The following is a 27,084-nucleotide window of genomic DNA, read 5'->3' as shown; positions in this document are numbered from 1 at the left end:
CTTTTGACAGCTAAAATGAAGATAGCACTGCATATATCGTTTTTTACCTTAATGCTATGTATACCTTCATTATGATTTAGCTGCAGCTCTTGTTCAGTCGCTAAAAACTGTTATTTTTAATCTTACATTATAAACTAGTAGGACTCCTTTCATATATTTTGAATAGGAGAACTGCTTCCTGAAGAGTCAAAGTCAGTGCTAAAGGGCTGCATGCATTAAACTGCAAACCCCATAAGTTCGTCAGCAGTAAATCTACCCACGTATCATTAAATGTTCGGTTTTCTTCAGAAACTTTTCTTCGATTTATCCATGGTTGGCCTATGGGGGGTGGGGTGAGCTCAGTAAATTGGTGTGGGTCTGCAGATCTGGTGGCTGTGGGGCAGTGGCTGTGCCGGAGATACAGGTGTGTTTAGTGACTGATTAGCAGATAAACAGTCAAGTGCTGTGAATTGTGACAGGTCCCAAGCGCAGCTTTTAACATTCAGATGAAGGAGATTACATTGGGACAAAGAGAATCTTTTCAGTTTTTTGTTTCTTGTTTTGTATAACATGAGAGCCTTCAGGAACTTGTTTAGCAGAGGAATGTAGCGATTGACTTAACTAGCTAGAGCTGCTACCTTTGAGCAGATCAGTGGAGCTTTGAGCAGATCAGCGGCTGGCATGTGTTCTGAGCGATGGAGCCGCAGCAGAGGGGTTCAAGAGCCACGTGCGGCTCTGGAGCCGTGGGTTGCCGACCCCTGTCCTAGACTGAGGGAAAGCAGTGGAGCTGGGACACCCTGTGCGGGATTTGCTCCATCCGTGCATGGGAACTACACCGGGGACATCGCTTTTATGGGTAAGCATGCAATGTTCTACCTCACAGAGCTTTTCTGAATTCTTCACCAAAGCTTGGTTCACCTTGTTCACATTCCTGAATGCAAACATTTTTTTCTTTTGCTTCTGACAAGGAAAAAAGGCACAATTTTTACTGAGAAAAAATGTACTTAAAAATATATAGCCAAGATACACATTTCTCCCAATCCAATGAACTGCAAAAAATGCACATTTTCCAAACAGAACTGCAGAAACCTAGAAACATTTTCTCCAAAACTGTATGCACATTTGTGGCCTGGATTGCTGATGGAACTTGTGTGCATACATCCCTGCATTTATACCAGGTACAGAATTCAAGGGCACACAGCTGCCCCCTTTTGGGAAGAAGTTGACAGACAATCTGCACCTCTGAACTGGAACTAATCTAGGCTGGATTTCATGTAGTGCAGGCAGTTTATTTAAATTTCTATCCTGTATGAGCCAGAAGACACAGGGTGTCCTTTCAGAAAACAGTTCTTCTGGCAATCAAGGGCACAGTGGTCGGACTGCTCCTCTCTCCCTCCCTCCCTCCCTCCCTCCCGTGTTCCTTCACTATGCAGCAGACAAGCCATGCTTTCTCTGGGTAGTGCAGAATCCAAGGGTGATGGGATTTCTGGTGAATTCATTTCTATTTTTAGAACAAAGGCTCAAATGAAATCATTGTCCATTGTCTGATCAGTAGAGAGATCAGATCTTAAGATGAGCAAAGACAAACAGAACTTAACTTCTAAGAAGTTGGTCTTAGTGATTGTTTCTTAATTGCCTCTCACTTTAAAATGACCCAAGCCAACTTACCATATTTTTTAAAAATACCAAACATAAAATAGCTAAAGCAATTATAATTAAAATATTAGTAAACCACTAAAAACATCAGTACAGAGCATTTCACATTTCTATAACCCTTTCCAGTGTTCAGAACATTTCACATTTGTTACCTGGTGGTCATCCTTACAACAACCTTGTATAGTAAGTCTGTCCCATTATCCCTCATGTTACAGATGGGGGGACCGAGGCGGAAAGAGATGCCTACCCAAGGCCACTAGTGTGTTCGTGACAGAGGCAACATTCAAGGCAGGAGCATCCTGATTCATAGCTCCTGCTCCACCTTTCAGAGATGAGGTAACAGCTTTTTTTGCCCTTCCATGATAAGCAGCACATTCCAACATCCTCTCATTGCAACACATAGAAAAAGCTTGACAGCACTGCTGTCTGTTACATCAAGTCACTCTCTTTGCACATCCGCAGAGACAGACCTGTACTAGTTATTGCTTATACTCCAGAGTACGGCCACTTGGGAGCAAGCTTTGAGCAAATCTACAGTACAATCCTGTGCATGTCTACCCAGAAGTTAGTCTTGCTGCTCTTGCTGAGGTTTCCTGCCAGGTATGTGTGCAAAGGATCACCAATTAACAGGACTAAACAAATCCTGTGTACAGTTACGTGTGCAAATCCATTCCTTGTTCATTGGTATCTGTGGTTTTAACAGTAGCTCAGCATGTAGGAATTGAGCAAATGAGGCTTTTTCTGTCATGGGGAAAAGAAAAAAAAAAAAAAACACACAGGCAAGGCCTGTAAAGAAGTTGCAACCCTGGTGCAAGATCAAAGTAAGGCCTGAATGTGGCTCTGCAGGAAGAAGCACCGCTGCTGTGTGAGGACGGGCCTGGCAGAGGGAGGCTGGAACCGGGCCTCCCTGTGCTCAGAGTGCTGGTGGCGGCATGGCTGCACACTCGCTCCACCAGCATTAGCTCGAGGAAACAGGTCCCTCAAGTTGATTTTCAAATTTCAAACGCACGTAATGCCTACCTTTGACCATAAATAACAGTGGGCTAAAATAAAGGTGTCTTTTAATTGTATTTGTTATTACACTCATTTTCCACTTATTTCCTCTTCCTCCATCCCATTTTAGGCTCACAACAACTCTGTGAGGCAGGTTCAGCCAAGAATCAGCAATGGGCCCATAGTCATCCAGAGAACTTCATGGTTAAGGGGGGACTAGAACCTGGATTTCCCTGAGTCCCAGCCCAGCACTCTAACAGCTACACCACACGGCCCCGTTCCTCCGTGCAGGTGATAATGTCTCTGTCGAATTCCTTTTAAAAACTGCTTCCAGGCTCACCATGTCTCCCCCACTCCACCTCCCTGGTTCCCATTTGGGCAGTTTCCTCTCCCCGCTCTGCTTTCTGCATGGTCTGATTGGACCACATCCAGTCTATCCATTTTCCAGTTCTAGCAAGTCGCCTTTCCCTACTTCAGCAGTTATTTTGCAGTGAAAGTCAAGCATTTAGTGCTGACTAGGACATAACACTGTCTTCCTTCCCTTGTATCCCCTCTTTGAAATGAGATCTTAGAGGCAAGGGATCCCAGGGGCATTCTTCATGAAAACATTCCATCCAGATGTGCAAACATTCCACACAGCTGGACGGGGAAAGCATGTGGGCGGTCGGAGCCTGCCTTTCCAAAGCTCTTGTTTTTGTTCTCTTATTTCGTTTTGGCAAACACACCTCCTTTGAGCTTCAAAAACTTTCGGGACACAATTCACCTTGCCAGACCTGAATTAGGGGCCCTGCAGCCCAAAGTTCCAAATGCCATTTCTGAGTCTTGATTTCCTCCAAGCTTCACTTTGGAGGGCAGCGAGGCAAGGAAAAAGATGTAGCAGGTTCTGAGGGCCAAGTTCTGCCTGGCGTCAGATCAGCTGCTGGGGTGTTAGGCAGTATATCCTGGCACCACCAGATCCTCCTAGTGGTGCTAGAAAGAGAAGCAAGAATGTCTGATGGGCTTCTCCAGCGAGTTCACACATTTTGACTCTGCCTCTTCCATCAGAGGGTGGGGAGCTGAAAGCCTGTTCTCAGAGAAATTGGAGCAAGCGCATTTTTATAAACTTTGGCTGCCGCAGACGTGTGCTTGTGACGAACTCAAATCTGGAAAATGAGAAGGAACAACAGAGACACGCCAAGATTCTGTTTTGCATCAGCCACTTCTACACTTTGCCTGGGTTACGTGTGTTCTTGCACAGCCTTTAAGGCCAAAGATCCCTATTATAAGGCAGGGCCCAAGCCCTGAAGCTCAAGTTTGCCTTGCAGTGCTTGTATGGAGGCAATAGAAGGGGTGGGGGCATTTGTAGGGGAGAACTGGAGGGTAGGAGGAGTTGTCTCATTTTCCCTGGGTTCCTGACTCTTTCCCCAGCTGTTCTCCGTCTCTACCTGGTGCATTTCAAGGCCAAAAATAAGCCCAGTTGGGAGAAAACTGCCAGGGGATATTGCAAGATGGAAAACATCATGCATGGGAAAGCTGAAGTACCCTTTCCTGTTCACCTACCCTCTCCTACAAATGCCCACTGGCAGTCATGCAGGCCTATTACAGGTTTGGAGTCACTAGCAAAATCCATGTGCATTCTACCCTGAGGTGAAGTAGAATTTAGCATACCCATATTACTGTACAAAGGACAAGGGAAGAGGTCTCTGCCCCAGGCAACTTACAATTTAAACCCACTGGGGACAGCAGAAGGGGAGGATGGAGTAAAAGGGAAGGAATGTGTGGTAGTTTCCATTACACCTGCTTGGGCTTGATCACAGGCTAATGCCGCCATCTCCAACCTGGTGCCTTCTGGATGTTGCAGACTTCCATTCCCAAGACCTCCTGTCAGCATGGCCAGTGGTTAGGGATGCTGGGAATTGTTCAAAACAGCTTTTCCCAACCTGGTGGCCTTCAAAGGCATTTGGACCCCAACTCCCAGAATTCTCATCCAGGAGGGCCATTGACTGCGAATTCTGGGTGTTGCAGTCCAAATGTGTCTGAAAGGCACAGGGTTGGGGAAGGCTGGTTCAAAACATCTGGAAGACACCACACTGGGGAAGGTTGGGCTGAGGTTGCAGACACAGCCTTACGGTTCATAATTGGTGAGAGAAGAGAAGAGAAGAGAAGAGAAGAGAAGAGAAGAGAAGAGAAGAGAAAGGAGCCTTCATGCACACAGTATATTAGCACATTGTGGAGGGAAAAGGAGACTGCAACAAAGGAGGAAAATATTGGTAATAGCCGGCAGCCTCTGTCAGGCAAGGTGGCAGTCCAAGGACTTTCCAAAGGGGTGCTTTTTGCCTCTGCATTCTGCTTTCAGAGGACCCCTACAGTAGGTGGGATGATGCAAAGGCACAACACACAGGGCTGAACTGAACGCTCTTCCTAGTGGTCTGGGGCCATGCATGCCAAGCATCCCCTGCATGTTCCTCACCAAATTTCCTAAGTCACAAATGCCTAGTATTTCCACCCTGTTTCCGCCCTGTTTGAGGCATCTGTCAAACCTCAAGCAGGCGCCAACACCGTGATGACAGCTGCACTGCTTGAATGTCTACAGCTCACTATCTCCTTCCCGCTGCCCTGCTAATGTGTAATTCCTGCCCTCTCAAGCCCCAGGAGCGTCTATCCTGATATCTGAGACCGGAAAGTTAACCTTAACACAGACTAATGAATGACAGGAGAGCCCTGTGTGCCGCTGATTCCTTTTCTTTCTTTTTAGCTGACCCTTGGAGGTAGCAAAGGCCAGAGTCATGCGTCTTCCTGATCCTCTGTAGGGAAGCAAAGAAAAGCGCATGCACCTGATGCACCTCCGGCTGGGCCTCTCCCACCCTCCACATCGCGATGCTCACCTGGGCCCCCTTGAACCTGGGCATGTTGTCCAATGCATATCCCTGTTCAGCGGCACCGGGGGCCAACCTTGTTCTCCACCCTGTGACCGAAATGTAGGTGGAGAGGAGAACTAAAGAAAGCTAAAGGCAGCACAGAGAAGAGGAGAGTTTCAAATTAGAGCTGAAATCCCCCAAAAGGTGAGGAGGGAAATATTTTAACCCATCTTTGTATGGAGCTCTTTGCAGGTAATGGCAACGGCGTACTTCTGTGGCCCTCCGGGGTGACAGCAGCACACGATGCACATTTTCGCTCTGCATAACCAGCTCCTCAGAGTCCTAGCAGGCCAGCTCCCCCACTTCAGAAGTGGCTAATGCCTTACAAACTGTGGTGAGTTTCATGGCTTTCCCCAAGTTGCAGTGGGAGCAATCAGGTGATAAGCTTAGCATATCCTAGGTCGTCTTCCATCAGCAGCTACTGTGCAAAAGTAACATGGAATTCATGCATGGAATAGCTGTTTTTTTGGCAGCCGGTTTCACATCACCAAGCTGCCCCTGATCATGCAGTTGCTGCCCTTCTTACTGCCTCCCAGCCATTATTTTAAACATAGCATCAGTGCCCATCAATGGATACAGTTAAATATGCATCCATGTCAGGTATTTGCAAATGATCTCTATGCCCAGTATGAAATGAGGAACCTGCCTTGTTAGCATCCACTGGTCACTTCTGGCCAATGAACTAGTTCCCAAACTACTCTTGACTGGTGCAGAGGCTAGTTTAAACATGAAGCTGCAGACTTTGATAGCAGTCAAGCAAAAGCAATGACAGTTCTGCAGCATTTACCTGCACCACCTAAACAATGGGGAGCATATATACATAGATTTGCAACAGGACAAGGGCTGACTAGCTTTGTGTGGATGAAGCCCTTTTAAGCTTGACTAATAAGAACTTGCTGGGTGCGCCCTCTTTAAGAGGCAAGCCAGAAGTCCGCTGTGTTGGCCAGCCGCATAAGAGGAATGCATTTACTCCTGGGCAGAAGTCATAGGAGCATTGTGATCTGCATCAGCCCCTAAGAGGTCAAGGGAATCCTGGCCCTATAGAACTGTACCCATTACAAGGGTGCTCTTTAAAATGGAATAAATAACTTGAAGACATCAGGGGTTCATTGCTGCTTCCCATGTGCAAAAGAAACTCCAGAGGGGTTCAATGCATGTTATGTGCTACCTGCCATCGGATGGTTTCTCTCGCTATCCCTCACCTGTGCTTTGTGGCAAATGGAATGCACGGGGAAGTCGGAGTACCCTTTCCTGTCCAAATTCGGGAATCTGAATCTGGGACAAGGGCCAGATTCAGTTCTGGAGAAGCTCTGAGGGCAGCCTGCCACGGTGGTGGGGCGGAAGTCCAACGGGGCAGGGCCACAACGCCACCGCCTTTTCCCTTAAAGCCCTTGTGGCCAGTAACTGAGCCTTAGGGCAGGCCCGGGCCCTTTGACCTTTCCGAATGGGGGAAGACACCGTGGCAGGAATGGGAAGCCACCAAATGATCTGTGATCTGGGCAAAGGGGCCTGTCCCCCGGGAGCAGGGCTTGTGCCCCGGCCCAACGCTCTGCAGACCTGAATGAAGCCGCCAGGCTTCCAGAAAGAGCCCAGCCAATGGATGCTTCCCAAGGAGCTCTTCCAGCAGCCTCACACGTGGGCACTGCGCAGGGCTCCACCCAAGGGTAGCTTCAGCAGTCGAACCTTATCAAGTGTCTGCAGATCATTCTCTGGGATGGCAAACAGCAAAGGGAAGCTGCCTGTGCTCAGGGCCACCCGGCAGTCTGGCTCTTTCATCCACCACTGCTGCACTTTGCACACAAGCTTCCCGGGGTTTCAGGTATCCTGTAGGTCAAACCACGTGCAACAGTCTCAGCCCCACAGGAAGATGCTGGTCCCCTTCCCCGGCTCTTGCCTTTGCCTGCTTCTGGGGGAGCATTACAGTTCTCTGAAGCCTGCTTTGGCCGGCTGAACCGACGAAAGCTCTCCCAGCGCTGGACTGAGAGGAAGGAACCACAGGATCTGGTGCTGCCAATTTAAATCCCTGGGCATTAGCTGTTCCGTTACTGAAATCCGTGGACTCCTCCCGCTCTGCACTTGTAACTGTGTGGATGCAAAGCTGGCCCAATGGCATTCCCAGTGGAGGAGTTGAGCTTTTCCTGCCCAATATTACCCTGTAAGAAGACTTTCTTCCATTAGTCCCTGAAGGGGGCTTCTACTTGCAGCCTTCCCTAACCTGGTGCCCCCCAGATGGCTTGGGCAACAAGCCCCACTGCCCCCAGCCAGCGCAGGCACTGCGTGTGCTGGCTGGGGACTGCAGGAGAGGTCGGTCTCCAGTCCATGTGGAAGGTTGCAGGCTGAGGAGGGCTCATGCCATACTAATCTGCTAGCTTTCAAGGAGCTGTAAGATGGCTGTTTTTGCTACACCTGATTGATATGGCTACACCCCTCCAGAAGTTCTTTCCCCTCAACTACCATTTCCTTGCTTTCCTGCTTTGTAGCAGATGGTTTGTGTGCTGCTGTTCTAAGATTGGGGTTGATGTTGTTTAATAACTCAAGTAATTTGGGGACTATATAGTGCTGATTTAGGATCTCTTTAATATGCTCTCACTTGATACAAAAAAGCACCTACCCTTGATTTCTTTAATGCAAATGTCATACCAAAGCAGGCTAGATTGTCCATGTTGTATATAAAAATTATTTTCTTGGGCACTGTATCCTGCATTAACAACATCCATTTCCTTTTCCCTATGTACCTTATCTTCAGTAACCAGAGTTACTTACCCTGCTGTCTTTATCTCTGTTCTATAAAAAATGTGCATGCAAAACAAGATGAGTTCCAAGGTTTGCCTTCAATGTCATGGATGGAAACAGCCCCCCTGACTTGTGCTGGCTGATTAGAGACATGGTTATCAATGTGCTCCACTTTAAAATGGAGTTCTGATGGGTGTTCCAAATCTGGCAATTTTCCATGCACTCAACAATATTTGTACAAACACCATGACATGCAGAGGGTAAAATTATTACCAAATCCTTTGGAGACTGAAATTCGGTAGCAGTCTCTCTCCCGCTTTGGCAGATTCCCCAATAAACTGGCAATGGGATATGAAGCTGGTTCCCAAAAGCAATGCACACACTTTGTGCTCTGTGCAAGAAGCTCCTGAGCATATGCAAAGACCTCTTAGTGATGGCTCTGGTCAAGGATGTTGGCATGACTGCAGCATAAGGGCCCCTCTGTATACGTAAAGAAAAAGCCAGTGGATGTTCCATTTCAAAGGCCAGAGTAGCAATTTTGGTTTGCAATTTGAAATGGAAGCCAGCCAGACTCTGGATGGAAAAATCTCATTCTCCTGCTGAACTAATTCTGCAGTGAAACTGAACAGACCTGCTCTTCTTTCGTGGAAGTAACATTTGAGTTGGGATGCATGGAAACACATACATGGTGCCTTGGAGGATTATGGGAATTGGGTGTCATACACACAGATGTTCACACATGTGCCTGATTTGCCTGTTTGTTTATTAATTTATGTATTATTATATTTATATCCCAACTTTATTTTCCTCTTGCAAGGCACCCAACACAGCTTACATGACCCACTTCTTCTTCCTTGTTTTATCCTCACAGCTCTGTGAAGTAGAGAGAGTGACTGGCCCAAAGTGGGCTTTGTGGCCAAGTGAGGAGTAAAACCTGGATTGTTTGTGTCACAATCTAGTGCTGCAACCACTACACCACACTCACATATGTTCTGTTCCTAAATAAGCTGGTGGATTCCCATGTAGGCCCATATCTGAACATATGAGAACAGCTAGATTTACTGATGGGTACACTAATGCTACCAGTCTCCACATCTGTACCTTTTGGTTGAGTCAAAGGATTTTGGTGTGCTGCTTGCTTGGCTTCATTTGTCACTGTGCAATGCCTAACACCCTGATACATTCAAAAGTGGAAAGACCTTCTCTGGCGTATGATGTTCAGTTCCAGGAATTACAATTCAAGAAGGATGTTGACAAATTGGAAAAGATTCTGGGCAGAGTTAGGAGGATAATAAAAAGCCTGAAAAACCAATCAGATGAGCAAACATTGCACACATTTGGCATGTTTTTATCTACCAAAAAAGGAAGTCCAAGGAGAAATACGTTTACAGCTTTCAAAATATTTATCAGGATGTCACAAAGAAGAAAGGGAAACAATTGTTCACCAGATATGCTGATGGCACGATAAGCAGGGCCCCCTGGTTCAGAAAAGAGGAGGGGAGAATCCATGAGGTCAGTAGGGCTCTCCCCTCCCAGCCCCCACCCTGGTCCACACCATGAATTGCTTTATGCACCCCTCCAGGGAGAGCCAGAAGCACCTCTGCACTCACATCCACCAAGAGGTGGGCAAAAAAGGCCTCTTTAAATGCAAGAATACTCTCAGACGGAGAGCTCCAAGCAAAAGGTATTGTGTGGCTGTCCTGTCTTTCCCTCCTTAATTGATTTTTGTGGTCAGAAAAATGGTGGCTAAAGCAGAGGGGAAGCAGGGGAGAATTACAAGTAGAATATATCATTATGACCCATAACATTCCATGAATGAGATAGAGTGATTGCAGAACAAAAGTGTTGGCTAGAAGTCCCCCAGAAAGATTGTAATCCTTTGTACAGTCCCAGGATAGATCAGGACTGCGCATCCAGCTGTTGGGCTTTTAATCCTAGACACATTTGGCATTTGGACCGAGGGTGACGCGCTTCCAAGTGAAGACTCCCAGGATCAAGGGTGCTTCCAGCACCTAGTGTTACTCATCCAAATGTATTTGTGCACCTTATTCCAGCTTTCCCTCTTAACAGATTTGCTGTGCTAAGAAAAAAAAGGTGGAGGAAGTCATGGGAAAACCTGGGAGGGTATAAATGGAAGGAGAGGATAAAAAATGCATGCATGAGGTGGGTTGGTAGCGAGACAGAAATCTCTGGAACAGCCCCTTGTCTCAGCCTGCAGTTCTACATGCACTTACTTGGAAGCAAAGCCCAAGGAAATAAGCACTCTGAGGTTTCCGGCTTCACAGACACATCTGAAAAAAAAAAGCTGCACATCATTTTTCCTCAAGGCATCTGCTGGGCAATAACTTTTGCGGCCAAAGAGTTGGCGTGGACAACCAACCCTGAGCTTTCATCATGAGCACAGCTGTAATTTCAGTGTTGTTACAATAATGTAGGACGGCAAGCGAGAGACGAAGCAAAGTTTCTCTCAGACTCAGAACAGCCTCGTGCACTGTTGGTCCTACTGAAAATGATACCCTTTCCCTGAGTCATTTGAAATAACACACATGAGATGGCATGAAAATGGGGATGGCAGGAAAATGGGGTCTTTGTAGAGCCGGTGTGTAGAAAATGGTGTGTGGAGCAGATTGCTTGCCCCAGACCCTCCAGAGGCTGGATTGTCCCCCCTCTGAGGCCCTTTGCAGGCCGGATGATATTTGTGGGTGACCAAATGGAGAGCAGCCTGCAGAGGAATCCCTGTCATTCCCTCTGCTCAGAAATAATTCCTGAAATTTCCTGTAGGTGGGATTCCTGGTAGCTCCACCCCTGGAGGAACTGTGAGAGGTTCCCCAAGCCAGGTTAGACCCATAATGTGGGGATGTGCTGCCTGAAATGGCTATTTATGGATACTGGAGTGGATTGTGCTTACTTTAAAAAGGAAGACAGAAAAGAAAGAATTTTATTTTATTGGTAGTGCATGGTGATGACCCATGGAACTAAGTTATGTTGCATTAGAACATTCCTGAGGCATTTAAAGTCCACACTGAGAACAGTTTTGCACTACTGAATTGAATTGACCATGAACCAGAAAAACTGCAGACTGAAACCAGAGATACTATTAGGGGAAAATGCAAAAAAGGTGAAAGCTGGACCATAAGGAAGGCTGAGCACCGAAGGATTGAGGCCTTTGAATTGTGGTGCTGGAAGAGACTCCTGCGCGTCCCTTGGACCGCAGGGCGATCAACCGGTCAGTCCTAGAGGAGATCGACCCTGACTGCTCTTTAGAAGGCCAGATACTGAAGATGAAACTCAAATACTTTGGCCACCTAATGAGAAGGAAGGACTCCCTGGAGAAGAGCCTAATGCTGGGAGCAATAGATGGCAAAAGAAGGAGGGGACGGCAGAGGATGAGGTGGCTAGGTGGAGTCACTGAGGCAGTTGGTGTGAGCTTAAGTGGACTCCGAGGGATGGTGGAGGACAGGAAGGCCAGGAGGTGTGTTGTCCATGGGGTCGCAATGGGTCGGACACGACTTCGCGACTAACAACAACAACCTGCAGCAAAAGGAGAGGGACGGGGAAGGCCTAGATGTATGACTGAAGAAACTCAGTTGCTAAGGTCAGACAAGAAGCAAAAGCAAAAGGTGACAGAAAGAGGGTCAGAATCCTGAATGCAACCTCTCAGCAACTATCACATGGAGACAAAAAGAAACATTACAATGGCCAGTGCAAAGAAACAGAAGAGAGCAACAAAAAAAAAGGGGGGGGGAGTAATGATCCAAGAAATCAAAGGGGAAATCAAACCTCATTTAGGAATGCTGAAAACCCCACAGCAGAACATACTATCTGATGAGGATAAAGTAAAGAGAAGGTAGAACCAACATATGGAAGAACTGTACAGAAGAGATAAAAGGATGACATACTCCTTCAAAGAGGATTCCTATGAGGAAGAACCTGAAGTAAAGTAAAAGCTGCTTTGAAAATACTTGGAAGGAATAAAATACTCAGAGTAAACTGCAGAGACTGAATCAGTCCAAATCCTAACAAAAACATGTCAACAAATATGAAAAACAAAACAATAGCTCACAGACTGGAAATGCTCAATATACATTCCAGCCCCCAAGAAAGTCGATTTAAGGAGTGCAGCAACCCAAGGACTATTGCATTAATTTCCCATGCAAGCAAACTAATGCTCAAGGGCTTGCAACAAAGGATTTTATTCCTATATGCAGTGAGAAATGCCTGGCTTTCAAGTTGGATTCCATTAAGGAAGAGGTACTGCTGATCATAGCACAAATACACATTGGCTACCAAAGAATTTCAGAAGATCAGTCTATGCCAAAGCTGTTTGGCTGTGTGGATCATGAGGAGCTAGATGGTCCTTAAAGAAATGGAGGTACTTCAGCAGTTGATTGTACTGGTGAGCAACATGTTTTGTGGACAAGAAGCTACGGTGAGGACAGAACATGGAGCAACAGAGTGGTTTCCTAAAAGCAAAGGCATCAGACAAGGGTGTGTTTTATCTATCAGAGCTTTACTGTCATTGATGAAGAAACTGAAATTGGGAAAGGTTTTCCATACATTGGTTCAATCATCATTTGAGTCTGCAGCCAAGAAATTACAAGACTGAGACTTGGAATGGCTGCAATGAAGGAACTTGAAAAGATTATCAAGTGTAAGGATCCTTCGATGGAGCATAGACCAAGTTCATCCTCTCTATTCATCCAAGTTCATCCAATCACCATGTTCTGAAAACTGGACGAGGAAGAAAGCTGACAGAAAGAAAATTAATGTTTTTGAAACATGGTGCTGAAGGAGAACTTAGTGAATAGCCTGGACTGATGGAAAGGGGGTCTTAGATCAGATCAAACCAAATTAGAATGGATCCAAAACTTTCCCTGGAAACGAAAATGATGAAACAAGGGCTGTCCTACTTCAGGCACATCATGAGAAGGCAAGACTCACCGGAGAAGACAGTAATGCTAGGGAAAGTCAAAGGCAGAAGAAGAGGAAGATTCACTGTGAGATGAGTGGATTATATAAAGGAAGCCACAGCCTTGAGTTTACAAGAGCTGAGCAGGGCTGTCAAGGACAGAACATTCTGGAAGGCAGTCACTCATAGAGTCACCATAGGTCAGAGATGAATTGATGGCATGTAACAAGAAAAACAAATGGGGAACATAATATGAATATAGCTGGTATTCATGATATGAAAATGTAACGAACCTGCCTGCATCGATCCAAAGGATTGATCTAGTCTGGTATCTTGTTTCCCACAGACAATGGTCAACCCAGCTATAGAGGACAGGTAAAAAGTAGATCAGGATAAAGTAAAGAGAAGGAGGAAGCAATATATGAACGATCTATGCAGAAGAGATGAAAGGATGACAGAATCTTTCAAAGAGGACTCAGGAAGAAAAGTTTCTGACTCCTGACAGGTGAATACTAACAAAACTGATCAGCTATGCTCATTGCTTGTATCTCAGCCTCACTGTTTCTTGCCTGTAAAGCAGAACGATTAATTGCTTGCTTTTAATCAGAGGTGTTCATGCATTTCTGCTGACCAGTTTTACAGATTTATGTTAAGACCCCTGATCTGCAGTCATGCCAATGTAGATGATTGTACTTGCTTATGAAGGTCATCCTAGTCCAGGATAAGCAAGCTGTTGCCTTCCAGATGTAGTGCACTACAGTTCCCATAATCCCTTTCCATGTTGTCTGGGCCTTTAGGTGTTGTAGTCCAAAGCAAGTTAAGGATATCAGACTGCCCACGCCTGGAAGCCACAGTCAGTAGCTGGCTTTTCCCCTGAGCCACCATTTTGTACTTGGCTCATTGACCCCCAGCTTCTAACTGGTTCCAACTGGTGCTCTTGTGCAAAAAATCTCTCACAATGTAGATCACACAAGCAGTGCATGAGGTCAGTTCCACGCTTGTTCCCCAGTAACTGGCATTCAGAGGTCTTCTGTCTCTGATCCTAGACACAGTGGCATAACCATCATGTGCAATAGCCATTAATTGGTGCCCATCACTACTTCATGTGGCAATAGTGAAGACCTATGCAGCATTCTTTATCTCCCACCATTCAGCCTCATGGAGTGACCCAGTTGAACGGGGGGGAGGGGGCGCACAGGCACGTGCTTTTTCCATCCATGTTTTCCACATCACACACAATATGTAGAGAACTGGAGCCTGTTAAAACTCTCAGATTAATTGACTGATACTGTAGTATATGTAATATATATATCTCTTGAAAACATTTTTTCCATTTAATTACAAGGTTGTTGTTGAATTATTCTGTATAAACCCTGACTGACACAGGTTATTACATTACTTTTTGCATATAATTAACTAAGTAAAATGGGAAGAATTAGGATGCTGCAAGACTTACAATATATTTCTGGGCATATTTACTAAGCTCAAGTGAGTTCAGTTTGATTGCCTTCCATGTAAGAAGACACAGGATTGCACAGTCCTAGAGGATTTACATGGGACTGACACTGCAACCCTGTGCGTGGCTATTAGGAAGCAAGTCCCATGCAGGCCAGTGCTTCTAGGAAAGTGTGCATAACCTTGCAGCAGAAGTCTCACAGGATTTCGTTCCATTAAAAATGTACAAACATTTTTCAAAATCACTTGGCAACGATACATATATATTCTTATGAATCCTTGGCTTCCACCCTTGCCGTGCAATGGATTGGCTACAATGGCTTCATTGAATGCCTGTGCAAAACCAGACTGAGCTTTGTATTTTACGAGCATGTACTCAAGCAAGCAGGGAAGCCTGAGGCTTATCATCAATCGAATAGCATTTACTCAGTGAGTCAATGGGAGTGACCTGCAAGCAACCGTGAATGAAATTGGGGGGGGGGGGGGAGAGGAGCTTTTCTGCCATTTGCTGCTGGCTCCCTGTGGACAAAGCCTCGCCATTGCCCAAGCTCCTGCCTTATGCTCCTCTCAAGGACATCTTGATACACCTAAGACAGTCTATTGCTTACTCAGCAGTGCGTGTGAGTCTCCTCCCGAGGCGCTTCCCTTTATCATCACGGCATCCAAGGGCAATTCGGGGAAGCATCACGGAGGAGGATTAGCACAGCCCAGGCAGCGTGCTCTGCATCGTGCAACCTTCCACAGGCAAAACCAACAGAGCTCAGTCTGGCTGCCGGGAAGATGGTGCCTCTTTTTTCAGGTCCAGCGGAACTGGGTGGGAAATGCACATTTTTTGTGCGAGCCAAGATCGTAGCTGCTCTTCACTACTGATGGTCTGTTTCAGTAGGGGAAAAAAGCAAGCCCCTGCGGTCCCTTGCATTTGCGGTATGAGCCTGTGTAAGCAAGAGATCGCATCAGTGACGCCGCTCCTGCTTCAGTCTGTCCTAGGTAGCTTCTCCTCCAAAAGCCTGTTTTCTTTTCGCTGCCAGTGTTCAGCAAGCCAGGCCCTGGCACCGTTATAAAAGCAAAGTGCTTTGCTCCGAGTGCTTTCCCTCGCTCGAGACACTTCGCCTCTTGAATATGAAGCTTCAAGAAGCTTGTAAGAGCTGAGAGCTGGACTTGCAGACAGGCTGCTGAACCTGAACGACTGCTGCTTGTCCTGATCTCATTGCGTCAGATGCTCTTCCCAATGAAATCAAACGTACATGCTTCCAAGGAAGAATAAAAGGAACGAGGCGCACATTTTCAGGATCGGGGCTTGAAACCTGCTCGCATACATTTGTACATGGCTCTAGAGCACTAGGAATACGCTGTATTGAAATCTGGGGGCGTCCTTCAAAGTAAACGCACACAAGACTGGGTCGCTAACCCTACGGAATCCCGAAAGCGAGGGATCCGGTACCATGCCAAAGCAGTTACCTTCTGCTTTAGTGCTCCAAAGCATTCGCGAGCAGCTCCCTTAGGTACCCTTCAGAGACGGCTACCGGAACGGGGCTGCGGATGATTCGGCTATAATCGAGGCGGAGTCACGGGGAGGGTTGCTCTGTGAATTTTAGCTTCCTTACCTCCCCCGCTCCATAATTTCAACATGGAAATGTGCCTAGCAATAGAACGGCACCCCCACCCCCCCGCCGCTGGGTTATCGACAACTGTCTGCCCGGAGTTCTTAAAGGGGCTTTGGCTGCACAGGAGAGGTCTCTTTTGATTTAAGATCTTGTGCAAGAAGGACATCATGCGAGCCCCTCCTCCTCTATCGCTCCGCTGCCTTTACGAATTGTGCAAATGCGGAGAGGGAGTGGGGCAACCTTGCCAGAATCCCTGCAGGAGAACTGGGGATCCAGGCCTGCCCCGCGTGGAAGCGCCGGCTGCCAGCCCAAGGAACATCTGGAAGACGCCGCGGCGCCCCCCCCCCCCCGCGACGGAAAGCGCGTGCACGCGGCGGGGCTCGAAACAGCCCGCACTCGCGCGCTGCGCAGAATGGCACTGAATGAGAGGGGGGGATCATGTGACCCGCCGCCGCGCCGGTCGTGCACGTGCCTCCTGGCTGCGGGGAAGGCTGGGGGGGGCGGGGGAGAGAAGGGAGGAGATCCTTCGGTGGGGTCACGTGACCTCCCCGGCTCCGTCCCCGTCGTCGTCCCCCTGCAGCTGCGGAGACAGGCAAGCGCAGCCGGCTGGGAGGACTTGTCGCGCCTGCCGCAGCGGCGCCGGAGGGAGAGGGGAAGGGAGAGGCTAGCGGAGCAGCAGCCGCCCGCCGGCCTCGGGGTCGAGATGCGCTCGGTGGCCGCTGCGCGCCCTGCTTCTCGGGAGGCGCTCTGAGCCGCAGCGGGGCCAGCATGTGGAGGGGGTAAGTGGTCCGCAGCGGCTTCCCCGCCGGGACGGCGAGCGGGGGCGGCACCTCCGTGTCCTTTGTCCTGCCTTGTTTTCCTCCGTGGCCGCGGGTGCTGGCACTGGCGGAGGCCCGTGGCTTGCTTCGGCGGCGCCGAGGAGGCTGCAGCCAGGGCAGGGTCCAGCGGAGCTCTCGCGTCCCGCCCTCTGCCCGCCTGCCCGCCCGCCTGCCTGTTGTGCCCGGGAGCCCGCGGGTTGGCGCGGTGGCGCCTTCGCTGTCCTCCTCCTCCTCCCTCCCCCGCTTCAGCCACAAACTTTCTCCAGGACCCGCGTGATGTGCTGGCCAGAAATGGGGGGGGGGGGTGAGGGAGGGAGGAGGAGGCGAACACCGCTGGATAAGGTGGGTGAGATGAGGTGCTGTGTTGGGGTATCATTAGCACGAGGGTATTATGAATTCTCTCCCCAGAAGCCTGATTCTTTAGGCTAAATATTAGAAGTAGGTAGATAGTTTTAAAAAATGCATTGGCTTTTCAGTAATCCTGTAATCTAGTTTATTGTTCACCCCATTTTACAGATGAGAACTATTGTGGTTGAAAGGCGACTTGACTATCCAAGCCGAATTCTTGGCTGACCTAGAACTGGAGTAGGACTGTCTGTGGCCACTGAGGACAGGGCAGGGGAAATGGGTTTAAACTGCGGAAGGCACACGTGGGGTTGGCATGAGGGGGGAGCTTCTAATAGAAGCAAAGGCAATCCTTCCCCAGCCTGGGGATCTCCAGATCGGTTGGATGACATTGCTAGCCAGAAGTGCATTGAGCAGTGTTGACTGGGGTGATGAGAGCTGTAGTCCAGTGCATCTGGAAGATATTGGTCTGAGGGAGGCTATGGAGACCTCCTCTTGGAAGATGTGGGTGGGTAGAGAGGATGCCAGGATCTGCCTCATGCTGGGAAACTATTCACCAGCTTGCCCGCAAACTCTGGCTTTCAGGGGCAAAAGAGTTGTTATAGTTAAATGGCTGTCGGGTCACAGGGCTGCAGTTCTGCGGTTATTTATATGGCAGCAACTGACAGGGAGCATATGAAGTTTTTCAGCAGAGTGTAAGTGAAAGAAAGGACAGGTCCCAGCCTCAAGGAGCTTGCAGTCTAAATCCCACTCGTGGAGAGAGAGAAAGAAGGGGAAAGGAAGCAAGAAGGAAAACTAGCAGTACCTTTATTTTGCAATCAACCAAAGTGTACAAGATTGTGAACAAGTGTTAGTCCTGATAAAGGTATTGCCCTATAGCAGAATGTGGACTTCTCTCCATGAGCCAACTGTGCCTTTTCAGTGTTGCAGAATGATGGATGTGAACAATGCAGTGACCTGTGCTTGGGCTTCGACTTAGTTGTGGATGAGACACAACTCATTCTCTGCTTCTCAGTTATGGGAACCTCCCCCAAAGGGTGGACAGGGATATTTTGGAGAGCTGCAAGGTCCACATCCTGCCTTGATTAGGAATCCCAGCTGAGCTTGAGCTGGAGGCTCACAGCAAAGATTCTGCTAAGAATTTTCTCTTTTTAAAGTGTGTGTGTGTTTCTTGAAGAGGAGAAAACCACAGGGGGACAGACTGGGGTTAGAAGTAGCACTGGCAAAGTTGGAGCCAGCTAGGCTACCAGATCTGCAGGACCCTTCATAGCCTAGTAGTTGAAGCCTTTCCTCCAGAACTGGTCAGCAGGTGGTCCCTTGGCCTAATTACTTGCCATTATCACCTTAGTTTTGAACCCCACCCCTGCAAATTATAGGCTCAGCCCTCTGTCAAGTGCAATCCCACCTGACAGCCCACCGGGAAAGGGGGAAGAGAGCGAAAGGGGTAGGGCAGGGCAGGGAGGAGGGAATGGCAGAAAAATTGAAGATTTTCTGCTCCCTTTTGCCTCTGGCCTGGTCTACTGCTTGCTTCTGCCCCTTTCCCCACTGGCATGGATACCTCAACAAATTATGCCAAAGGGAATACAGCTCTTCACAGAACGCCCCATCTTTGCTCTGTGGCAGCTGTCCTCAACATCATGCCCTCTAGATCTGCTGGACCATCAGTCTGGCCGCCCAGCCTTGCTGACATGCCAGCCAAGGTTCAGAAACTTGTTTCTGGTTGGGCCAGATTGCCTGTGGGCCATGGTTTCTGCAGCCCTGGATGACAACTCTGGTCATACAGTCAGACAGGTTGGTCAGACTGATAGGAATTGCAGTCTTGAGTACCTTTGGGATTAACCAGGTTGGGGAAGACCTGCACTTGACAGCTCTCAGAAGAAGGTGCTGGAAATTGGGTTTGAGTGAAGGAAATGGTTCTATTTTGATCCCACATTGAAGAAAGCCTTGGGTAGATGCTGTACTGCAGGGCTCTCAACTTACCTGGGGGCCGCTGGAAGTAGAGTCTGGGTGAGGCTGGGCCGCATCAAGCATTCCACCACCCACCGCGGTGGGGGTGGGCCGCTCATCCCGCGTCAGTCGCTCCCGGAGGCCGGCCCAGGCGCCGCCGGCGCTTCGAAGGCCGCAGGGCCCCTCCCTCCCTCCCCCGTGCCCCGCCCGGCCCGGCCATTGGCCCGCGGGCTGCGAGTTTGAGACCCCCGCTGTACTGATTTTTGTTCAAGGTTGTTTTCACACATTTCAGTCAACCCGTCAGCAAATCCTTCATTGGTGAGGGTGTACCTCTGATTATTCTTACACCTTTTATGGAAAATGGACAAGATTCATTTCATATGTGGCACAACCAGTACATCTGACAAGTTAATGGCAAATTGGTTCACTAGCCAGAGAACCTCAACGATTGGGTGATATAGAAATTAAATAAATAAAGGCACAATCCTACACATGTTTAGAAAGAAAACGTTTCTCTTTAAGCATGCATAGGATCACACAATGAATGACACTTTTAAAGCATCCCTGTGTACAAATGGCCTTTGTCTGGAGCGTGCTGGGATTTTACGTAGCAGTGCTCTTGAAGGCTGTGTTCAAGAATAGCTTGGAACAAGGGCTCCTTTGGCATGAGAGATGGACTGGGTCCTGTTCTCTGTAAGGGACAGAATTGTAGTCTGGGCCAAGACTCAGATGACAAGATTTAACTCTATGCTGGGTGGTGTTTCTCCTGGGAAGAAACAGCTTGGGCACCCTCATACCCTGATGCCCAGGATTGCAAAGGGAGGGTTAAAACCAGCCAGTCTGCTTCCAGGAAGGAAAGGGATGATTCTGCATTTCTTCCTCTTCACCGTGGAATCTGAGGGCCCTGCTTCTTTTCTATTCTTGTCCTTCCCCTGTCCTCCAAACAGGATAGAGGACAGCGGCCTGAGGTTTGCTGCAGAAAGATGAACACTAGGAGAGGGGCTTGTGCTTGGCATCTTCCCCACTGAAAAGCTTTGGGATTGACATGTGTGAGGTGCATCAAAGCCATGATATGGCCTTGGTTCAATTGTTGCCATGCCTGTGCAGTCACTTGAGCCCGTGTCTTGTGACAGCTGGATCCTGCGGGCTGTGCTGCCAAGGAATGGAGAAGCAATTTTGGGATTTCTGTGCAGAGGATCTAGTGTAAAGCAATGGCTGTGAAAAGTCCATCCATTTGGATAATTCAGTCTGTCTGGTGCGCATGGTTGATTTGCCCCAGGAGAAAAAACTGTTGAAAAGGATGGGGGCATTTAATAATCAGTTCATTTGAGACATGCTGCAGTCCGAGACATTTGGAAGAGGGTGCTGGGGAGCAGGAATATGATTACCTGGCGAAGCAAAGCAGAGTCACAGGACTCTCTCTGTACTGCTGCTGTTCCTGCACTAACAATTGCTGCTATTACTGAAATATCTTTCAGCATTCAGATGACTTTGACGGGTTTTTGCGTACTTGTATAAGGCAGTTGGTGATGGGGTTGAGCAGTTGCCTAGACAGTAACCAGTAAATGTAGGATGGAAAAGCCTTGCACATTGGTTGCGCCTGTTCCGGGATGCAAGGAGTGGCAGACAAGGAGTGGCAGACGCAAGCAGGGTTATCTCTTGCATCAACAAGGGGAATGCTATTGTGCCTGACTTCATGGTGTCGCAGCAGATTGTGGTGCTTGGGAAATTCTGCTGCAAGTGGCCCAAAGGAATTTCATGTAGGAAACAGCTCTGACAAATCACCTCTGCAAGAACGGGCAGAGTCCTCTGGTCTCTGGTAAAAGTGCAGATTCTGCACACGTTGCTTTCCCTGCCCGTTTCAGCAGAATATCTGAAGAAACTGGATTATGCACTCTGACCTCCTGGCTAGATTTGCAGACTGAGCTATAAATTTGGAAGGGACAGTCAAGGTCATCCAGTCGCATTATATGATCAGCAATGCAGGTTGCAACTACAGCATCCCTGAATGAAAGGTGCAACCAAACTAACAAAAGAAGCACCTGTAAGGTGGTAAGAAAGTGAGATCAAGTACTTTAATAAAAGGTGCTCTCTTTTATAGATTTAGGCAGCAGGTTGAAATCTCTCTTTCTAACTAAGCATTTAACTTTTTGTTTGTTGCTTATTAATTTTACTGTGGCTCCTCAATGTTTTGATACTTGTTTGAAATGTGTTGAAGGCACAGTCTTATGGGGATGCCCAAAACCCTCCAAATGTACCTCTGTGCCGCTGTCACTCTGCAAAGCTCTGAGACAGCCAATTCTGCAGGTCTGAGTGAACACTCTGGGAAGGAGGCTCCAGAGTCCCAAGGTGCATCTTATCTTGGCAGCACCTGCCTCCTCCCTTCCCCCTCCAGGAGCCCCTCTCCTTGTGTCCCCAGGGAGCACTTGGTGGCCTTCTTTCTGAGCCAGCCATGAGTGGGGAAGGGAGCGGTCCAAGTGTGGAAACCTGGCTACGAGGACAGAACACGTTTCTAACTTCAGCACTGAGAATCCCAAACCCTCATGCTTCCAAGTCAGCCATAGAATTGTGCTGTTAATGTTTAATCCCCTATTATATTGATACTTGTACTATTTACTGATGAACTAGTTTGTCCTGGTTAGACAAATCTAATAAATAAGTTTGGAATCGCCTGCATTTTAAGTTGTATTTTGTAGTTCTGGGTACATCTCCTGGCAAAGAAATGCTTCATTTTATCAAATTTATTTATCAAAACAAGGCCAGATTTCTTGTGTGGGGGAAGAAGCAGGAGGCAATCATCTTAGAATAGCAGTAGCAACTGCATGCAGTTGTGAATCCACTGCTTCCAGTTTGTGGCATGGGACCTTGCTTCAGTCAGCTGACCCAAATGAGGATCTGGGAGACAGGACAGGAATGGCACTGGACTGGGGAGAAGAATACGCTGAGAACATTGAACCCTGACATGGAAGAAAAGCTGTTCATGGCTTGGGACCCAATGCCAAGGTGTTGCAGTTGATAAGAAGCACAGTGCAAAGATGGGTTTGTTTCACGTGCCTTATGCTGGCAGAGTTCCTGCTTGGCATACAGTCCTTGGCACCTTCAGGGTCTGAAACCCTGGAAAGGCTTTGCCAATTAGAGTAGCAAATATTGATCAGAATGGACCCACAGCCTTCAGTGTGCGGGTAGACAACTTTGCAGTCCAAGGAGCGCTAGGAGTTGTAGGACCTTTTTCCTGTCTAAACAGGTATCAGATGGTGCCCCAAGTATCCTAACTATAAAGAAGATCAGAAAGATAAAAAAGAAATGAAGGGGAAGGGGCTTGAAAAAGAGGGCAGAGGGTAAAATTGACAGAAAGAGAAGAAAAAGAAAGAGGACCTGTTTTTGAAGGTACACGAACACTTCCAAAAGTTGTCAGGGCTGCTCCTGGTGTACCTACATGTTTTTCATGTACACAAGGTTCTTCTAAATGGGTTACAAAAAAGGCAGTTCTTAAAATCTTCAGGTTGCTGCCTGAAATGAAAACAAAATCCATAGTGCTTGTATTTTATTAGCACTTGTGGAAAATCTAAACATAAAAGAAGCTTGTTCAGGCAGTATTTTCAGACTTTCTGTGGCGTAGGCAGAAAGTAGCTTGTCAGATGTTTTGGGCTTCACCTCCAAACATTCTTGACCATTGGTCATGCTGGCAGGGGAGACTGGGAATTGAAGCCAAAAACATCTGGAGAGCTGCCTTTTACCCTTCTATGTTAATTTGTGTTTGATGAAACACTTTCTAACCAGAACCTCACCTCCTGCACATTTGCAGAGCAGCACCTGATTTCTGTTTGAGAGAATGGATGTATGATTGCAAGGATGCAGGGTGGAGGAGGCAGCAGAGGGTAAGCAGCAGTGCTTAAGTATTCCCAGATAATTGGCAGTGAAGAAGCCCGTGTGGGGATGGAGGGAAGGTTTTCTGATAGAGCCACCCTTTTCTACTTTTTGCTGTAGGAAGTGATTTAGAACTTCAGCTATTTTGCTCAGTTGGCAGTTCTTTGCAGGAAACTGTTGCTGACTGAGGTTCTTTTCAACTAGGCTTGCAAAAGTGATGGTGTGGCTGTACTGGTTTCATTTCATGAACACTTCACTGCAGTTCTTGGTCTGTGCAGGGTCTGTGTCGAAGGTGAATCATATTCTCAAGTGCTTGGTTGCTTTTTCTGACTCACGTAGAAAGAGCCCTTCTTTTGAGTTTATTAGACATCCCACATTAGATGGGGGGCCGCTTATTGGCTATGATCAGAGCTGAGAAATAGGAATCTCCTCAGCAGGGAATCTGCCACATGGGATTCAGAGTTGAAATGTAATTCTTTTTGTACCCATCTTGCAGTCTGTGTGCGAGAAACAGAAACTCTGCAGAATGCGCCGAAGGGTCTTTGGACCACTTGAACCTGGAAAGCCAAGGTACAAATTCCAGCTGTGCCACAAACTACTTGGATGATCTTGCGTATGCCTTGTTGCGGACTCCGCTGCTCCATCCTGACACTGAAATAATAATTACCTAAACATGTTTCCAAATGAGGGAATTGTTTTTTTAAGTGTTGCATATGCTAACTCAGCGTGTCTGATTGCTGAAAGCCGCACGGGAGCCAACACATGCTGGTACATCTCAGCCAGACCAAGGGGAAGACAGGAGTTTTCCAGGATCACATGGCTTTGTTCAAAGCAAGGGACTGTGGCAGATACAATCAGCACTACTTGGCTTTCCCCTTCAGTTCCATATTTATTCTTAAATGCAACAGTGCCAAACTAGTTGCAGAGAAATCTTTCTGGATGAAATCTACCTTGTGGGGTATCCGAAAGAATGACTGTTGGGAGATAATTGATTGTGGTAGGTTTATTGTGAAATTACCTTTTAAAAAAGCCAGCCATCAACAGTTTATATTCCATATTGGATGCAGCAGCAGACAAGCAGCTATTAAAATGTACTCAATTTTAAGGACAAGCAATGCTTGTTTCTTATTCTCCTTGATGAGCATACATTAAGTGGGTCACCATAAGCATGTTTGTCAGTTCTGTGGCTGTCCTTGTGTTCTTTGTCTTCTGGCCCCTTCATCATTTCTTCTTCCGGGTTGCCATGTCATTCTGGAAATGTGACGTACAGTGAATTTCATGCTGCTAATTCATAACTCAGGCAGTGTCAGGGCTTTCCCTGCATTTCTCAGGACTTTATCTGAGCAAGGGAGAAATATGATTTGGATCTAGAAAAGCACCAGTGGAAAGTGACTCTCTTGCCCCCTCTTTTCTCCTACTCCCACCTACAACTTTCCCAAGAATGGAATAACACTTCTGAATGGGGCAGGCTCTAGGGCTGAAGGGACATAGGGGATTGCTGAAAGTTGGTAGTGGTACCTGACCTGAACAACTCTGCATTTTTAGTACTCCAGTCTTCTCCCTCAGCCTTTGCTCCATGCCACAGCCTACCCCATTCAGGAAAGGCTTTGGGGGAGTGGGAGGAGGCAGCTGGGGGGGGGGGCGGATAGCGGGGCTGGAGTGTCTCCTTAATTATTTGCAGCATTTATCTACCACTCCACATCCAAACAGTGGTGAATAGTATGAGTTTGAGCAAAGAAAGACCCCAATTAGAACCACAGATTTTTTAAAAATGTAAAAATAAATTAAGGCAGTGTCTGCTTAGCAAGAAACATCTTCCCGAAATGAGATTTTCTTTAGTGGCACCAAAAACAGCACAATGTCAGCACATGCTTGACCTTCCAAGGCAAGGATCTCCGTGGAAATGGGGCCTCCACGCTGAAGGCTCTTCTGGTGGATTCCCGTCAGGCTGTGGGTCCTTGTGGAACCACCAGGAGAATGTCCTCTGATGACCACCCTGGTAGGTTGGTAGGGGAGAAAGTGTTCCCTCAGGCATCCTAGTCCCAAACATTGTGATTGCCACAACCTGGCCTGGTAGCAAAGCAATAGCCAGTGAGGTTCTTTCAGCAGAGGATTTGCGCACTGAAAAGGGCAGCTCCAGACAGCAGCCAAGCTTCTACCCTCTGCACCAAATGCTGACTCCCAGAGCAGCTTTAAGGGAAGCCCTTCATGGAATGCACTGCAGCAGTCTAGCAGTTGTGCTGCTGCAGCCAGGACAGGCTGTAGCTGGTGAACCAGGTGGTGATGGTCAAAGGGACCCCAAACCACTGCATTCACTTGGAGCCCCAGCGAAAGCAATGGATCTTGATTACAAACCACAGACCATCACAGGGTCCAGACACTAAACTAGGACATGCACAACCATGCCTGGTTCAGCATACTGGGGCCCTTGGTTCCAGATCCTCTAATGGCCACTCCAAGCAGCTTCCCGTTCCCTGGTTAATTTTCCCACGAAGGGAACGGGTAACCTATTGCTTTTCAGTCTCTGATACAATCATGTCCCCTCTTCCCCTCAGAGCTATGATAGGGTCAGCTTGGATATAATCATTCTAAAATTTATAATAAAATGATCCTGTTCATTTTGGATATTTTAGGGTTCACTTGGCATACTCATTATCCCATAAAATCTTATATCCCAACAAAAAGCCCTTTGCTATATCCATGTTTGTTTTTAATATCCTAATTGTTGATTAGGACTAAATATATAAGACTGACTTCCATTGATTAATCTGCTGTATTTGCTTCCATAAAACTGAAATGGAATTAACTGGTCCTACACTATTCTTTCCCCCACTCCCCCATGTGCACCCCCCATTGTTAAACTGTAAAAATACATTATATTGGCACCCTTAATATCTTCTGGTTCAGATCTGTATAAAGACTTCATTTATCAGCATGCTAACTGGGTGGCTGGGATCGCTTATGTTCCTTTATACTTTTCCAATTTACTTCTGGTCTTTTCTGTCCATTGGTATTTATCATTCTCTAGCATCCTTTTAGCACCCTTATGGTATATAACAGTAATATATAACAGTTCCTTTGAATCAACCCACTACATATTTCAGTCTCTGTAAATTTGTTGTCATAACTTTTCATGCACTCATGTCATAAATGGATAAACATACAATTTAGGATCTTGACAGTGCTATGAAACCAAAGAACCATTACTTTCCTCACCTAGGAGATGGTGAGGGTTTTCGATCTAGGACAGGGGTTGATAACCCGCGGCTCCGGAGCCGCACATGGCTCTTGAACCCCTCTGCTGTGGCTCCACCGCTCAAAACACGTGCCGGCACAGCCGCTGATCTGCTCGAAGCTCCACGCTAGTTAAGTAAATCAGCTAGTTAAGTAAGTCGCTACATTCCTCTGCTAAACAAGCTTCCTGCAGGCTCTCATGTTACATGAAACTCTGCTGAAAGGATTCTCTTTGTCCCAAAGTAATCTCCTTCATCTAAATATTAAAAGCTGCGCTTGGGACCTGTCACAATTCACAGCACTTGACTGTTTATCTGCTAATCAGTCACTAAACACACCTATATCTCCCCTATATCTCTGCGCAGCCACCAATCTGTGGATCTGCACCGATTTACTGAGCTCCCCCCCCCCCACACCCCTAGGCCAACCATGGATAAATCGAAGAAAAGAAAAGTTTCTGAAGAAAACCGAACGTGTAATGATACGAGGGTAGATTCATTTGCTTTTACTGCTCACCAGCTTATGGGGTTTGCAGTTTAATGCATGCAGCCCTTTAGCACTGACTTTGACTCTTCAGGAAGCTGTTCTCCTATTCAAAATATATGAAAGGAGTCCTACTAGTTTATAATGTAAGATTAAAAATAACA

General features: G+C 47.3%; 1 protein-coding gene across 7 annotated transcripts in view; it reads left to right on the top strand.

Moving 5' to 3' along the window:
• Positions 1 to 16,793: 16,793 nt before the first annotated feature.
• RAB3IL1 (RAB3A interacting protein like 1) overlaps positions 16,794 to 27,084 on the top strand; it is a 36,886-nt gene continuing 26,595 nt past the window's right edge. For 2 of the 7 annotated variants that reach the window (XR_006414264.1, XM_044425650.1), the window contains exons 1-2: positions 16,794 to 17,005; positions 23,700 to 23,773. Coding sequence is in view for 5 of the 7 variants with exons in the window: in XM_044425650.1 (XP_044281585.1) it covers positions 23,730 to 23,773 (44 nt within the window). In the remaining 2 variants the exon portion in view is untranslated. Of the gene's footprint in view, positions 17,006 to 23,699; positions 23,774 to 27,084 lie in introns of those variants that run through there. The other 5 variants (XR_006414265.1, XM_044425646.1, XM_044425648.1 and 2 more) reach the window with 5 other exon arrangements.

Source organism: Varanus komodoensis, unplaced genomic scaffold (assembly GCF_004798865.1).
Source record: "Varanus komodoensis strain SLA01 unplaced genomic scaffold, ASM479886v1 scaffold16, whole genome shotgun sequence".
In the NCBI taxonomy this organism is placed as follows: Eukaryota; Metazoa; Chordata; class Lepidosauria; order Squamata; family Varanidae; genus Varanus; species Varanus komodoensis.
This window is presented reverse-complemented; position numbering and strand designations above follow the sequence as displayed.